The sequence below is a fragment of the Mastacembelus armatus genome, chromosome 24 (genome assembly GCF_900324485.2).
Source record: "Mastacembelus armatus chromosome 24, fMasArm1.2, whole genome shotgun sequence".
Taxonomy (NCBI): Eukaryota; Metazoa; Chordata; class Actinopteri; order Synbranchiformes; family Mastacembelidae; genus Mastacembelus; species Mastacembelus armatus.
Genome location: NC_046656.1, coordinates 16728722 through 16746531, shown reverse-complemented (window position 1 = coordinate 16746531; position 17810 = coordinate 16728722). Strand labels below are relative to the sequence as shown.

At 38.0% G+C, this 17810-nt stretch overlaps 1 protein-coding gene across 7 annotated transcripts in view; it reads left to right on the top strand.

The window, feature by feature from the left end:
• lama2 (laminin, alpha 2) overlaps positions 1 to 17810 on the top strand; it is a 138586-nt gene that overhangs the window by 50857 nt on the left and 69919 nt on the right. For all 7 annotated transcript variants that reach the window (XM_026319504.2, XM_026319503.2, XM_026319501.2 and 4 more), the window contains exons 15-20: positions 4053 to 4157; positions 9415 to 9626; positions 10311 to 10422; positions 11275 to 11388; positions 13106 to 13233; positions 16329 to 16415. In XM_026319504.2, the coding sequence (XP_026175289.1) occupies positions 4053 to 4157; positions 9415 to 9626; positions 10311 to 10422; positions 11275 to 11388; positions 13106 to 13233; positions 16329 to 16415 (758 nt within the window). The remainder of the gene's footprint in view (positions 1 to 4052; positions 4158 to 9414; positions 9627 to 10310; positions 10423 to 11274; positions 11389 to 13105; positions 13234 to 16328; positions 16416 to 17810) is intronic.

Genomic DNA, 17810 nt, shown 5'->3' with positions numbered 1-17810 from the left:
TTTGTACCTGTCTGTGCAACTGGCTAAATTGAGTAAAAACTGCCAATACCGATTGCAAACATCCATAAGCACCAGAAAGTGACCGAGGTTGTGTGTATCTGTGTCTCTTTCTGTGTGTATGTCTTTGTTTTACTGGATATGTGTGATCTTGTGTGCGCCTGCCAGCTTACGTCTGTATGTGTTTTTGTGTGTCATTTTTAGAGAGTTTGTTTTCTGAAGCTTTTTGACAATCTGGTTTTCATTTCCTTAAGGGTGATTTCCTTTGTCCCTTTGCACCCTCTCTGTCTGTCCAATCTCCTGGAAAGAGTGTAGGTTGCCACTGTCTACTTTTGTACTCCAGAAGCTGACAGCAAACAGGCATACAAATACAGAGTGGCAAACATATTTCTCTGCTCAAGCTATTGTGTTGTGTGCACAAAAGAAAGTTGCATACTAATAACTTTTTCAATTTATGTAAAGTCATGTTTCTGTTCTGTTTTACTGCATCAAATTGAATTATCAAATTGATGAAAGGATGTCCATTTATATGTATGACTTCATACCAGACAAAAAATAATTGAGGGAAACAATTCAAGGGTACTGTCATGAATACACTTGTGGATCAATTATTTTATATTTAGAGCACATGTATAAAAGGAAACAAAATATTAAGTACTCATTCTTGATCTCAGAAACAGCAGCTGGTATTACAATCTTATCTCATTTAAGGTCTTTTAAGTGAAGCCAATGAGATTTCCAGAATGTCAGTAAAGATGCGAGCTTAGACCTTGTGAAGCCTGTCAGTAATTTGATTAACCTATGATCCTGGTTTCTGTGAGAATAGGGTACCTTCTGGGGTTATGTTGGGCTGGAGTTGAGCTCTGTCTTCTTCAGTACAGTAGTGTGGGCAGCTAACACTTCTGGTTTGAAACATCTATTTTCAAGGCCTGTGTTGTTTTGTATTTTGGGGCTCTGGAGAGCTTCAGTGATGTGAACTTTTTCCATCAAATTGAATTCATGAGTCACTTTACTTACATTACCTATATATTCACTGGTTGTAGTTGAGCCAGGTAACTGGTTAACTTTCTAATGAGTGTCATATATTCTTATTGCTGACACGTTATTTAATGCATATACCCATTAAAATGTGTTAATTTGATCACATCTCTCCAGGTTCCAAAAAACTTTTAGGATTTTTCAAGGAGTGGCCAGTCTTAAGGTATTAATTAAACAGTGTTTCAGTTTGTTCTCCTCACAAAGACCAACTGTAGCAGGACTAACAACAGTATTATCTATATAATCAGGATGAACTAACACTTCTAGTTATTAAAATGCTTTGACTTGGTTATTTAAAGTTATGGAAAAGTCACATTATGTCAAGGTTCTGGTGGGAAACCTGGAGGTGGACTGAGGTTGATAGTGACTCATTTTCACACCTCTTCTTGCTCCATGGCAAACCCACTCTTTAGCATGAGGTGCAAATTAAACCTCATAGAGTTGTGCTTCTTCTTTCCTCCATCCTCTTTATTTATCCATGTTTTTTTTTCAATTCTGCTGACCTCTTTTTTTCTTTTGAGTTTGTCTTTTTGTATTAATAGACAGTAGCAAGGGATCCTAATGTGAACTTCACTAAAACTTCGTTTTGGGTCAATTATTGTTTCCCCCCAAAGAGTTTGTCATAGTTGTAGATTTGCATTGCAGAATGCAAAGATTTTAGCGAAGTGATGACCAAGGGTTCCCTATGATCAGCACTGTGTTACGTTCTTGATTAGGGTTTTAAAAGCAAGGATTATGTCTGTTTCTTCTTATTCTGGCTATTTAGATAGTTAATAACAGGCTTATTGAGGTCTCATGGGGATCTGTGCTTGAGTGTTAATTGTTCCTTCATTTACACTCCCCATAATTCCCCTCTCCACAATTTCCCTCCCCTGTTGTGCTATTCTGTTGGTCTTGTTCCCTATGTTTCACTTCTTTTGTTTCCTCTCTGCAGGGTAGAGGTGGGTCATCAGGTTGCCATGACAGAAGCTTTGATTTTTGTACAGGTTGAGTGGATGGCCTCAAAGAAATGAGGTTTCTATGAAATGTCAATAATTTCAATTTGAGTGTGCTAAGAAGCGCAAGTGCTATCACTGCAAAAGTGTTTTTCTTCTCCTTTTCAATTTGTCCTTTATGTTGCTGCAAGCTTACTAAATATAACAGTAAAAAATCTATAAAACATGCATTTCAGGGTTTTATGCAAATGTTAAAGCACTTAAAGGCCTTTTGATGTCTTATCCAGATTTTGTTTTACTCCAACACTTCCCAACATAGACCCACAGAGAATTTTTACCCTGGTTTGTATTTTAGCAATTTTAAAGCCAAATGTTTTATTTAAGGTTCATAACTTTACTGTTTTGATTTTCCCTCAGCAGCAAAATCACTGAACTGTTTCAGGTTGCACTGGGCAGCAGTTTCCATTGGAAAAGCTGTTAAAAAAAAAAAAAAGGCAGCACTTACCTGTACAGCAGAAGCAGGTACACATTGTTCCCAAATAACTAGTGAAGACAGTGTATCAGCTAATGAGCCAAATATTGCCCTCAGGAGTTGGTGGGGGCCAGAGCCGAATGAAGAGAGGAGTGTGAATATTAGACTGATGATCAGAAACACAACTCCAAATGAATGCTGATGTTTTTCCTGTGTGCCACATATGGACAAAGGCAGCTGTCTACTAAAACATTCACCTTATCAGTATATGCCAGCAGTGTTACTCCCAGTCGGTTGTGCTCGCTCCAAGGTGGCTAAAGAAATCTGTTAATACTGGTTTCAGCATGTATATATTTTACATGCATGCATTCACTGAAATACAAATATATGGAGTGCAATGCACTACTGGTGAAGAAGGTCAAGGAGCACATGCTATATGTGATATGTCCTCTTTGTACAGTTTTACTGTCTTCTGGACTCCAAATCAGCAAGTGCTGTTGAATTGGAATAGTGTTAGTCAATAAAAAGTCAACCCTAGTTTCACTCCATGCCTGCTAGTGTGCACAGTATGTGTGTGTATTTTCAGTCAGCTGTGAAATGGGTGATTCCTCCTTCCAGTTTAAGAACTGAGACTAATGATGTAGAATGGAAGAAGTTTATAGAGGCATTAAGCCCACCTCTTACTCCCTCTCTAAAGCTCTCTCTCTCTAGCTTTCTGTCTTGAGCTCCATTTCTTTCTCTTTCCCCGGCTTCTTCAATGTCCCCCGCTCTCTGTTTTTATGGTGGCATTATTATCTCGCTCTCCCACCCATTACTGTTCAGGTTGGAGCAGAATAATAAATTTCAGGATCATGCCGACACAGCGTTTCTCCATGCAGCTAAAGTTCATTCTGTGGACTCGACAGAAACACTCCACCGAAACACAAGACAATAAACCTTATTCTTGTACTCCTTAGTTTTAAAAAACGACTTTATAATAATAGTTTTAGGAATAAACTATTATTAGTACTGTAGAAGCAGGAGTTGTACCGACTGTGTGTTACTGGTGAAGTAGTGGCATTACGTACAGTGATGCTGCTGCTTTTAAGGAATTATATATGTCTTTTATTGTGTACAGAATATTTTCTGTTACATTCATATCACAATACATATGCAGATTCAGTGGTTCACTTCAGATTTAGACATTTACTTCAGACTTGAAGGAAACGTTCATAGCTTCAAAATTTAATGAAAGTTTTTTCTAGCAAAATATTTAATATTAAAATGTAAAGGTAAAAGTAAAAAGTCATATCAGCAGTTTCTACAGTAAATTAATACAATTAATATATTCCATGATGATTGCATTTACCCTGTCATATCTAAATAAAACACCCTTTATTCCTCAGCCATAGTGTCTCTGTTGTTGTCCTCCTTTTAGTTTTCTTTGGTTGCACTTAATCTTCACACACCCCCTGTTGATGTGGAGCGTATTCAGTATTGATTTGCCAGTAAAGTACTGTATTTCAGTAAACCAATGTAAGATTTTGATTTACTTAGCACTTTCAGCAGTATCATGTGAATAATTTACTGTAATTTTGCAAACTCACTAATCTCTGTTTCTCTCTTTTCAGATTTCAGCTTATGGAGGTAGTATGCTCTACACTGTGTCATACACCATCGACCAACAAGAACAAAGGGCCATTAGAGTCACATCAGAACCTGATCTTATCATAGAGGTAAGTTTTAAATCACACATACACGAGATAAAGACAACATAGGGCGCTGGCATACGTTATGTACCATTTATTGTGCATACTGTTTTGTGTAATAGTAGGTGTAATAGATTTTGATTTCAAAGACTATTAAATCTAGTGTGTCAATTTTGGAAATTTTAAAAAGCATAAAGGGCATAGATGATGAGTGTTCCCGGGTTTTGACACTGTTTTTCATGTGGGAGAAAATGGTCACAACCACAGGAAACTTACATGAACATGAGTGTCAGTGAGTGCTTTATGTAGTTGTCTCTTTTGTATTATTTATCATTTCCCACAAGCCATTGACACTTGCAACAGCAAAGATCACTAAATGAAGCAGCAAATAAAGGCTTTTAAACACACACATGCACACACACACTCTCTCACACTCACACTAGTTGTTACAGCTGGTAGAGAAATGCTGAACTTAGCAATATAAAATGCAGATAGCGAATCTCTCCTTCTCCCCTCTCGCTATATGTCTTTATAATGAGCACGTTGTGATATGATGTATGGCAGCAATAAGCACAGCAGCAACACTATTAGTTAACTGTTTATACCTCCTACATCAGTAAACAACTTTGTGTTTGTCTGAGTGTGCATTACATACACGAACACAAGTGGAGCTTGGTTTGTGTGTATATGTGTGTTTCTGCATGTTTGGTGTGCCAGAGCTGTAAAACTGATCCAGTTATTTTGCACATGCAATTTTTGTACCAATGTGTTAAAAAAGATGAAATTTTAATTAGAGCTCTTTTTAAGGAGTTTCAAATACTGTCTCTGTAATGAGCTGCAGTAACAAGTAGCAGTATTTACTTCTCACACACTGACTGGAAAAATATTGAATATGGACACAAATGTAAACTATAATGATATTATCACATTATTTTTAGGCATGAAAGGAAAGAAGGGACCATAAAGGTTGGAAGGGGGAAAGTTTTTGAGGGGAAAAGGGGAAATAAAGGTAAAGGTGGGAGGAAATAGTGAAGGAAAGAAGAAGGAAGATGGAAGTGAGAATAAATAAAAAAGAGGAAGATGGGGGGAAGTGATCAAAGACAGGGAATATTGGAAGGAAATGAAAGAAGGAAAAAGGCAGATTAGTAAATGAATAAAAAAATAAGAGTAGCAAAAAGGAGGATGAAATGAAACGGCAGAGAAGAATGACGCAAAAGATGGAGATAAGGAAAAGCAGAAAACAAATAGGAAGAAATGAGGAAAAAAGAAGAGAAGAAATGTCATACAGAGAACGATAGTCACAGACCAATGAGCTTGCGTTATTTAAAGACGTGTCAGCGAGATCGACAGACTGGGAGGAGATGGGAGGAGGAGGAGAGGAGGACAAGTGTCGGTCTTGTTGTCAACAAAAAGCCTCTCCAAATGATGACAATAATGAACCACCTACACACTGTCAACTGTCTTTCTCCCTCTTCACTGTCTCCCTTTCAGCCTTTGTGGCGTTTTTTTTTTCTTTTCACCCCCACTGTTTACTCTGCATATCTGCATCTGCAAGTTGTTTTCTGCATGCTTTTGTGAAGTGCAGGAAGAAGCTTGTGTCTTGGTTGTAAGTATTTGGAATCTGAATAGACAATAATCTCTCTGTTTTCATTTGTCTGTATGGCTTTGTTGATTTCCGTGTCTTTCTTTCAATCCATGCATACTTTATCGACCTCCATCAGCACAGTTAAAAGAAATTTAAATACCAAGTCTTTCATGACATCAATACAAACAGTGTTCTGCACTGGAAATATGCATCTAGAGTTTGTCATTTAGCTTAGGACAATAGATTGGGTCTACATTCCAGTATGTTTATGTAAATCAGTATATTGAGAGTTTTGAGTCTTCAGCAGTTGAAGCATTTCAAGATTTTATTGTAAGAAACATTTAAAAATAGGTGAAAGAAAATGTAACTGATGGTGTAAACATGTTATGCATCGTACTAGAATTGTTGTTTACCCTGTGCCCGTACCATGGAGAGTCATGATTGAAAGATACAGTGATAGAACTGCACCCAGTGAGCTAAACTTTAAACAGTGAGGGCTCAACAGGGAAAATGCAGCAGTTCACATGATTTCCCACAACTAAATCAATCAATATTTTATATTTTCCTATTGTCACAAGGTTTCATGGAAAGACCAAAACCAGCGATGAAATGATCACTTGTCTGTATATCCAAAGCCAGATACAGCTTTATCTTCTGCCCTATATAGTTGTACCCTTATACTCTACTACTCTATTATACAGTGGGTACGGAAAGTATTCAGTATATATATATATGTATATATGTATGTGTATATATATATATATATATTACATCCACTTCTGTGAGGACAATGTTGTTCCATCCAAAAAAGTTCGTTGTTTCCCCAATAATAAGCCATGGATAAATAAGGACATTAAAGGCCTCCCCAACAAGAAGAAGAGGGCGTTCATGGCAAGAGACAGGGAGGAACTCTGGGGTGTGCAGAAAGAACTCAATGTGTGTGGAATGGGATTTTAAATAATGACTGGCTTTAAGATGTCACACACTGCTGTGGAAGGAGACTCAAAGTTTGCTAATGAACTTAACCTGTTCTTTAATAGATTTGACACCACCTCTGCTTCTTACTCCGACCCCGTGTCCTCATACACCATCTCTCCCAACATCTCTGCCAATGCTGCCTCCCCATTGCCCACAGATGCCACCTCCTCTATCAGCAGCCATACAACATTGAAGTATACCTCACCTCCAATACCTCCTCCCCTGCCCTCACCATCTCACTCCTCATTAACACAATACACAGGCCCAGCCTTTGCCACAGAACAGGTGAGGAAGGAACTAGCTAAACTAAAGACCAACAAAGCAAAAGGACCAGATGAGATCAGTCCCAGAAAACTTAGGGTGTGTGCTGGACAGCTTGCAGAGGTTTTTAGAAACTCTTAAACCTCTCTCTGAGGTTCAAAAAGGTGCCTAAGTTATGGAAAACCTCCTGTATTGTCCCATTACCAAAAAGACGCCGTCCCAGAACTGTTAGTGACTTCAGACCAGTAGTATCACATGTCATGAAAGTGACATGGGTCTCAAGTGGTCTGAATTTCTGGACCCCCTGCAGTTTGCAGGAACACACAGGAGTGGAAGATGCCATCATCTTCTTAATGCACAGAACATGCTCCCATCTGTAGAGGCAGGGCAACACTGTGAGAGTCATGTTCTTTGACTTTTCAAGTGCTTTCAACACTATTCAACCCCACCTGCTAAGTGCAAAGAAGCAGGATATGGAAGTTCCCACAGACACGGTGGAGTGGATCAAAGACTACCTCACTGGGCGGCCACAGTTTGTTTACACTCTACACCTCTGATTCTGCTACAACTCAGGAACCTGTCACCTCCAGACGTTCTCTGATGACTCTTCAATCACTGTATGCATCAATAATGATAACAATGAGGAATACAGACACTTGATAAAAAGCTTTATTGATTGGTGTAACAACTCTAGTTGTTCAATATCAAGAAAACCAGAGAACTGGTGGTGGACTTTAGGAGGAGCAGGGAGACCCCAGTCCTTGTCTCCAAGTAGAGATTTTTGACTCCAAATACCTTGGAGTCCACATTGACAACAAACTGGACTGGTCAAACAATACACATGCACTCTTTAAGAAAGGACAGAGCAGACTGTTCTTCCTCAGGAGACTCTGTTCCTTTGGCTTGTGCAACAAGCTACTGAAGACGTTCTATCAGTCTGTAGTAGCGAGTGCACTGTTCTTTGCCGTTGTGTTCTGGGGAGTTGACATCAAGCCTGGTGAGGCCAACAGACTAAACAAGTTGATCAGGAAGGCAAAATCTGTTGTTGGACTGGAACTGGACAGTCTTGAGGCTGTGGCAGAAAGGAGGATGGTGGACAAAATCAGGTCTGTGCTGGACAATTCTGCCCACCCACTTCATGAGGAACTGTGGCGAATGGGAAGTTCATTCAGCCACAGACTAATTCCTCCTAAAGACAGAGATTCAGGAAGTCTTTTGTGTCCACAGCCATAAGACTCTAATTCCACAATATAAACAATAACGCGCACATACACACCCCATGCACACGCATGCACACACACACACACACACACACACACACACACACACACACACACACACACACACACACACATACATAAACACATGCAAACCCCTAAAAATAAGTAATTACTTTACTTTTCTACTTACAAGTTGATTATTTTACTTTATTAATTACTATTAATTAATACAATTGAAATCATATTAAATTTAATAACTTTAAATTAGAATAACTGCTGTAAAAGTTGAATTTCCCCTTGGGGATTAATGAAGTACTTCTTCTTCTTTTTCTATTGTGCAAAAACTACTGAGATCACTCAAGTAACCGGTGAAATGTTCCTTTATTGCCATGAACATGGGAACTGTGAGTTTTTTGTTGAATCAGCCACACATACGATGTCTTGCTGCTGTCAATATGCAGGTTGGAATATACTCTGTAATAATGCACTATTTATTCCTGTTTGAGTAACTTTGGCTAAAAAAACAGTGCCCTGCTGTTTAGAGAATTTAAATAGCCCTTTTAAAGCTATAAAACTACATATTTATGACCCAATTTTTGTAGGAATGAATGAACCTGTCTGGTTACAAGAGATGAAAAACTATTGAGAGATTAATAAAAACCATATCAGGCCAACCTTAACCTTTAATGACTGAATTTAATATTTTAGTTCTGATAAATAGAAGGGAGAGACAATAAAAGATGATAAAGATTCTCTCTGAGGCATTTTTTTTCTTGTCTGTATGATTCTTTTCTGTCTTTATCACTGCATCTCTTAGTTTTGCCAAAACTTTCGTTTTATGCCTCCCTCCATCTCTCTTCCATTTAGATTTTATTTAATGGTTTATTGGCCTGGTAAGCACTCTCTCTCTCGCTCTTCATCTGCATCAGTAGTTGTCACCTTGCGTTAGCTGCTACATGCCATTGATCTGTTCTCAACAAGGGATAGTCAAATAGCTGGCCCAGGCTTTTCAATTCACTTTGCATTTGGTCCACTCAAAATGTCAATAGAAACCGCAGCTCATTACCTAATGACACATCAGTCACTTTCACTTTCTTTTTTCCCCTAATCAGTTGGATATGATAGCCCTTTGATGAAAAAGGCAGGTTTTTAGAGAATTACAATTTTCTAGGGTTTTTTGAATCACAAGTTAATTGCAACAAAGATGATAAACAGATTTTCTTTCTTCCTTCTCCATCAGGGTGGTGGGATTAAGATCATAGACAAAAGGTTTGGCCAGCCGGTGTACCCATCCTCGCCAAGCACCAATCACATTGTGCTGCTTCCAGAGAACTTCCTGGTTGCAGAAACAGCACAGCCAATTAGCCGGAGGGATTTCTTGTCTGTGTTGGGCAATGTTACCAGAGTGATGGTCCGGGCCTCTTATAGCACAGAAATAAGTGCTGTGTACAGGTAGGAACAAAAACACAACGTAATGGGATTTGATAAACACTAGATAATACCACTCAATTTTTCTCTCTCATTGTGTGAATGAAAATCTTATATGAATAAAACTCATAAGGTGAGTACTCATCTAATTACAATAACGCAATTAATTGAATATGAAAACATTTACACCTCAAGTTTCTTAGTAATTTAACAGTATTTTGTTGTTCCTAAGAAATCTCACCACTTAAAAAACCATATAAATACAATCTGCACTCACATACTGTAATGAACAAATGCTCATAGTGGCACTGTCTTTTTACACAGCCTTTACAGTACACCTACACTATGCTCCAAATCTGAATGCTAATTATTGAATAATAGCAATTCCTCAGCAGTTTTAAATAAAAAATACTGATATTATCTTTACGAAGCAAAGACACACCAGGAATTAAGGTTCTCAGGCAGCTCTTTCTTGTAGGCTGTGAACAACCCCTCTTTTACTGTTCTGTAATCCAAACATAAAGATAAAGTAGTTTTATGAATAAAGCTTTGTGCTGTTAAGGACGAAATTCTGCCTGAGACAATGAACTTGGGCCAAGTGAAAGTAGACAGGCTAACAATGTGCCACATGCTTGGTATTATACATGTGCTTTTGTGTGTGTGTGTGTGTGCGTGCGTGCGTGCGTGTGTGTGTGTGTGTGTGTGTAGACTCCACTCATTCTCAATGCAAGTAGCTAATCCTTCTGCCAGAGGAGAGAGGACAGCATCAGCCGTAGAAATATGTTCTTGTCCTCCTGGATATGCTGGAACTTCCTGTGAGGTAAACACACCAACACACACAAAATTTGAAAACTTTCTGCACAAAAATCAATAGAAAAAAGTATTGGGGGGGAAACTATAAAGCCATAATGTAAAATGTCAATACAGTGAGCACATTAATACTTTTTATTTATGTATAATTAGATCAATTATTAGTGTTTTCATTTCATTATTCACAGCTTGTGCAAATAGAAACCATCTATCAAATCTGTCAAAACATTAATAGTAGACATGGCTTCAGGTGTAACATTACCTACAGTACAATATCTCAAACATGTTTTAAGTCTTTGCGAGATCATTTTTATCCCATGGTAGAAAAAAAGAGTGGGAACCAATTGCTGCCTTGAAGGTAAATTGTTTTTTGGAATAAAAACCTGTTACACTTTGAGCACTGTGAGCAAGATGTACAGCCTGTGATTTTTAGAAAATGAGCTACACTAAAACATCGAAACACATCAGTATGATTCTAAAAGCATGGGTTTAATGCATTTGCTCTTTACCTGATTCTTAAATATTGTACTTGTAGTGTTAAAATTAAACATTGATTGAATTAATAAAACTATTTTTGTCCTTTTAAAATAAACAGTATTTTTCTTCAGAATGGAATTGTACTTGAACTTTACCTGATTGTTGTTCTAGTCTTGACTAACTTACAGTATATTTTGGTTTGTTAACGCATATGCACATAAACACACATCATCTAATACAGGCGCAGTATTGAAATCATACATAAAAGCATGCAGGGAAGTGCACACACACAGTGAGGTTCAAATTAGAGGATAGGATCACTCTACAATAGTATATAGGCAACTGTGTGTTCCGGTTTTTGTAATTGTGGGTGTGTTTGTTTCAGGCATGCATCCCTGGTTTCCGGAGGGTTAATGGCAATCTGTATAATGGTGTGTGTGAAGCTTGTCATTGCCATGGGCATGCTACACAATGCCATGAGATCACAGGACACTGCCTGGTAAGGTGTACAAAAGTCACCTGTCTGTCTGATTATTTCGGTTTTATTCACTACTCAAAACAGCTTTTGTTCCTTTTTTTTATCATGTTGTCAACATGATAAAAATGATGTTTTTAGACGATTAACTGGAAGAGGTTAAGTAAGGAGCCCTTCTGTGCTCATTTGTACAGGTTGATTTAAGGTTTAGAGTTGTGTTATCATTAAAAGGCCTGCATGACTTCAAATGGAAAACATATGAATATTGAAAAGTTGGGAGTTTTGTCTCTTTCTTTAATCATGTCTCTTGGAGCCACCATCTACTGGCCATTCAAGAAACTGCAGATTGAGACACTTCAGCCAATCAAATGCACACATGCACACAAACACAAATGCATGTGCACACATATTGTCACACCCCAGTCTACACATTGCCTCAGGCTTAAGCTGTCAGTTAGCATCAAACTGAATACACACACAAGTACACACACACAGCTGTGGGTTTTGTATTACTATGTTATGTTTCATTATAGATGAGGAGGATGTTGCGATATGTCAAAGGGAGACATAGACAGGAGGGTTCACTCTCTCTTTCATACACAAACACACACAAAAACAACTTCACATAGTCACAATCATGCACCGAAACAAACCACACACACCTCGGGTATTCATATTCATACACACTGACAAGTAGACAAGTGTACACACACTTTTTCCCTGAGGACTGTGTTTTCTTGCAATACTTGACTGAATGATATCATGGACCTATAGATTAACACTGTGTGTGCGTGTGTGCGCGTGTGTGTGTACATGCATGTCTATAGTTGTGTTTTAAGTATTTAGTAGTAATGGTTAGGGTCTAGTTAATGCATTGTGTTCATGAGTATCCTCACAGCTATAGTAACACATGACATACACCTGTGTCCCTTCTTTCACTTTCAAATACTCACAAGACACACACACGTGTGTGTTTGGTCACTAGTTATGGACCATATCTTTAAACGTTACCTCCTGCTTTTCTCTGCTTGAATTTTATGGTGTTATTTAATAACAATTTTGTTTTTGTAAAAATCTCACCAAATGTCTGCTCTTTTTTTTTGTTTTTTTTGCAGTCCTAAAACCCTTGAGCTGATTAGTTTTTACCTTTCTAACCTTTAACCTCTAGAAGCAAATTGACACTAATTACACTAAAATAGAACAACTTTAGTTCATGTTTTCTTCTGATTTATAAATCGCATAGTAATCAGATATTAACTACAAATAACAAATAATGTACCTTAATTGTGGTTCATTATTCAGCTTGGTCTTGCTTTGTCTGTAGTGTCTGTAGATGTACCTGTCTATGTTCAGCATTTTATACACTACTCTGCTTAGGAGATGATGCAAGCTCAGCATGTAGTGTCTTCAACATGCACCAGATTATTACTTATTGAAATGGTGCATTGCAGCAAACTACCCTGCACTTGCCTAAATTCTAAAATTTTCCTTCAGGATAAAATTTAGTGATGTGTTGTAAGTAAAATTCAAGAATGAAATGTTTTTTGTTTTATGTTACTGCTGTGATTTTTGCTGTCTGGCTTATAAACGCTACTATCTTTGCAAAAATCACAATTTAAGAAAATAAACTGGGTTGACAGATTTTATTCAGTGCTGAGGTTAAACTGCTTCACGTCATCTCATGACACTAACATTAACTATTAGCTGATAAAATTAACTTTCACATTGATGTCTCCTCCAGGACTGCTCCCACCACACTACTGGCCCCTACTGTGACGCATGCCTACCTGGTTACTATGGGAACGCCACCCGTGGTTCACCTGCTGACTGTCAGCCCTGTACCTGCCCACTCGATCTTCCCAGCAACAAGTAGGTTCTGATGCTTGGGCTAATGCTGCCATGATGATACAAGTTAATCAGATGCCTCAATCTATAACTACTGACCCCTGGGACTCTATGACCCCAATTTTCTCAGTTTGACCTGTCTCTTCATAATGTTCTCTTCTCCTCTCCAGACACTTTTTTTTTTTCCTTTAAAACAATATCACCACACATGGAGGCTTCATCACTGTTGGTAGGAGCATAATTTTAATGACATGAATTGAAATATCATCGCCACAGGTAGAAGCATCAAGATAAGTGGAGAAACATTATCCCAGTGGGTGGAAATGTCATCACCTTTGGTAGAATCAACATAATTGTGACTGTAAAACTTAACACAGTATCAAACCGAAACCTCCCATAAGTCATTACAGTATTTAAAACTTTTTCCCATGCCCTTCCTCTTGTATGGAACATCACTCATGCTGTGCCTGCTTCATAGAACAAGTTACAGCAGCTAAAAATGTTTTTCAGGGACACTGAGAAACATAATTTAAAATGAACTTTTTTTTCTTTAAAGTATTGTTGGAAGTTTGAGGAAAAAAAACCAAGAATCACTTAGCTTTACAGGTGATGTACACAGACATGACAGATAAAAACACACACATTAAGACAATCGCAGCCCATGTCTCCATAGCTAGAACAGGAATAACGTGATTTTTGTGTATTTCTTGTATTGTCCCATGAAAAGCCCAGTCTTGCACAAACAAGTCTGATTTAGCTTATTTGACTGTCATAAAGCTTTATTGTTGTCCAGAAACTAATTATAAACACCTTACTGAGCCACACTGTTACACTGAGTGGCATATTTCTTCTAGCAAGAACATGGTCATACTAGTCTATCGATGAACCATTCCACAGACTAATAGTGATGACTTTCACAGTCTGAGGCTGTACTGTAGTTCCTATAACGCAGAGGCCACTGCATTATCATTTATCGGCTATATGTCCACCTGATGAATGTACTGTAAGTCTAATGTCCATTATGTTTTAGTGTTGGTTATGGTTACTAAGTCACTGAGAATAGCTTTTGTTTTTGGATGACCTTCCATTAGGAACCTCACTTTGATTACATCACATTTGATTAAACTGGATATTTACCTCTGCAGTTTCTCCAAATGACCAGCAAGAGATGCTACATCTTAGGTGCACAGATGTCACGGACACACACAGGCAGCAGCAGCTGAGAATCTTCATGTAGTCATTACACGTCATGTCCAAAACTCGCAGAGCTAAAGAAAGACACAACTCTGTCTCGTTCTCATCTCTCTGCTTGTCTACTTCCCTCTAGGCCCTGCAGTAATAATAGTTTGAAGGTGCCATGCCTCAAAATATCCATCTAGTCCTTTATGTTCACTGAAGCCAGTCACTCAAATAGCCAGGCAGCAGTCCAGTCACACTGTTTTAGTTAGCAGTAATGTCTAAGTTCTTCTGAACATCTGGTAAAGTGATGTCCATATTAGTTTTAACAATGACTCAGTAGAAAGTAGTTTTCTATTGAAGTGCTGTTCCTTGTTATTTAAACCAACATAAATTGAGGATTTTTTGTTTTTTATCTTTCAGTTAGATCAAAGTGCAAAGTGATCAATATCTCTGTTAGCAATCAATAAATGTCATGTTAACTTAAAGAACACAGATTTACCTCTGCTTTGATTTTCTCTAAATTGTCTGACAGCTGCTTAAAATTTCACCAATCCTTGCTAAAATTGCTACACAACATACTTAACTTTTAAAAAGTGAATTTGTAATAAATAATCTTTTAAACAATTTTCAGGTACCTGGAAGTAAAATTTGTTTAATACTCAGCAAAACTACAAAGCAACATGGCCTCAACAACAACAAAGTGATTTTGTTTGGTCATAAGTCTGAGTCACATGAAATTTGCACAATTAATCCTTGGTAAAACTCTAATATTCCCAGGATTTAGATTGTCTCCAAAATCACCATTCTTCACTGTTGTTTGCATTTTGATGTAGATCTGGATCAGATACAGATGAAAAGATTTATGCAAGTTCTATTATTAGGGCGAGTCATTTGGATGGTTGTGCTGCTTTGGCAGAGGTCTTTTCCAACTGCTGTCTGTGTGTGTCTCAATCTTCATACACATACAGTAATATCAGTATAGTAGCAATCTCTCAGTACTCGCTTAACTTTTTTTTTTTTTTTTTCATGACTTGATACAGTCTTCCTCAGCTTCATTCCTCTCATTATAGCTGTGGAGCCTTCTCAGCCAAGTTGCCTGTTTTTCTATGGGAAGATAATGTAGAAAATATTATTTTTACCAGTCAGTTTATATCAAGGTAGTCATCACTTTGATATCTGTGGTTAATGTTTGAGAGGTCTGGATTGAACCGAACACTTCAGACAGTGGAGCTTGTAAGGCTCATCAGATAAAGTTGCATACATGAATGTTTCTTCTTGGTGAAAGTTTTACTTGATGCTACACACTTTCTAAACTCTGTACTGCTACAGCACATGGACATAGCCAATGCACATGACAAGCACAGATGTTTTTATACAACCCTTGTTATAAATGTATACCACTTATTATACATCAGTTAAGTGTCATTTTACAGTTTTTTGTTGTTTACATGTACTGGCCAGCTTTCAGTTATGGAGCCAGTCAGTCAACCAGCGACTCAGTCTGGGGCCTGGAACCTGAGCCAGCAGGACTATCTATAGTTTATGAACGTGGGAGGGTGACAGAATGAGAGTAAGAGACTAGTGCTTTGCTCTCTCTCTCTCCCTCTTCCTCAGTTCATTTATAGTTCATAGGGACGAAGAGTGTTTTCAGGATTGTATGGAAGTACAAACGTGTGGCTGTGACATAGAGGGAGAAGGAAAGAGAGGAAATTGTGTGTGTTTGTGTGTGTGTGGTGTGTGTGTGTCTTGTGAGTATTTGAATGTGAAAGAAGGGACACAGGTGTATGTGCAAATATGGGAGAGGAAAAAATGGCCTTAACTCGCCTCTGTCCTCTCCTCTTCCTTCTCTTCCTATTCCCATTCTCCACACTGGGACAACGCTACCAAATTCACCAACAACCTCAACAACAATCACAACTTCCTCATGGCACCCACAAAAGCTTCAGTCCTACCTGTCACATAAGTCAAGAAGGGGAGTTGCTGTGCGACCAGTGTCAGCCTGGATACACAGGACCAAGATGCAACAGGTAACACACACAAACACAGTTTCATTGTAAAACACACCTCTAAAACAGACTTTAAATGTTTCTGATAAACTTACTTAGAGCTTGCTGTGGTTTGGAAGTCTACTAAGTAGTGGTGGATGGGAATTGCGAATCGATAATTGTTTATCAAGCCCTAGAAATCTATCACTCTTGTCAAATCCACTTTGACAGTTCATCAGAATTTGGCCAATTAAGTACGAGGTATGTTTTATGACCTAACTGCAGCATCTGCACCCAGCTAGCTACATCATTACAAATGTGGCTATGAATGCTAATCTTATCTTATCATTTGGTATTTTCATGCAAAAAATACTATTATGAGAATAAATTGGGGCTGTAGTCAGACTTTTTTAAAAATGAAAACAGAAAGTACTGCTCATTAACTGTTTTTTGAGTACTTGTCTCATTGTCCATCTAACTTTCAGTCCATAGCACATTTCTTAATTGAGTGACTTTTTTTTTTATTAACTGTGAGCCTTTTTACCAAACCAGGCCTAATGAGAAGTCTGTCTCTTGGTGCTAGACTTGTTAAAACTTCAGGCTGAACTGTCATGTAGTGATGCAGACTAAGTAAAATATAATCTTTTCAACACCCAAACAGTGAAATATAGTACATCTGAACTTGATTTAAAACTGCACACAGATAATTGAGTTATAGTTCTTATCTTGAAGTCTTCTGTTTTAGAAAAAATAGATTAGACAACATGGTATTAATGTGAAAGTTATAGCAATAAGAGAAAAAAAATACAATGAAAATGGTAACAGCATATGGAAAGCAAAACATAACCATAGTATAAATAATAATTATTATAAAAAAAATATGTCCAAGTATATGTGAGAATAAAATAGTAAGTCGAGTCAGTCAGATGTCAGTGTGGATGGTGAGGTCTGTAAGCATGATTACAGAGGTGGACGATGAAAAATGTAATGGCAGCTGTGGAGGCAGCAGGGGCAGAAGCCCTGTGGTAGCGCTCCTTCAGCCTGCAGCTGAAGATGTTCCTTAGCGCTCTCAGGGTGCTCATCTTTAGGTTTTCTCTTAAGTGTAGATTTCTGCAAGTTGTCCATCCATTTGCTTTAAGAATAGTAAATGCTTTGACTTGGCTACAGGTTGAATTTGTAAGTCAGTGGTTATCTACATTGATAATTATCACCATTTGAACTTCAGGATTTAAACATTGTGCTACAAATAGGTTGCAGTTATTCAGGGCTTTGCTATTTGTCATCAGCTCACTGGCCTGCATAGTCTGCAAGCCTCACCATGCTGTCTACAGAATCTTTCTGTCTGCCTCTTAGTCTTTTTATAAACCTCATTTCACAGTTGAAAGCAAACTAACTGATTGTCAGTCCATTTTTGACTCTGAGAGACCTGCACTGCAC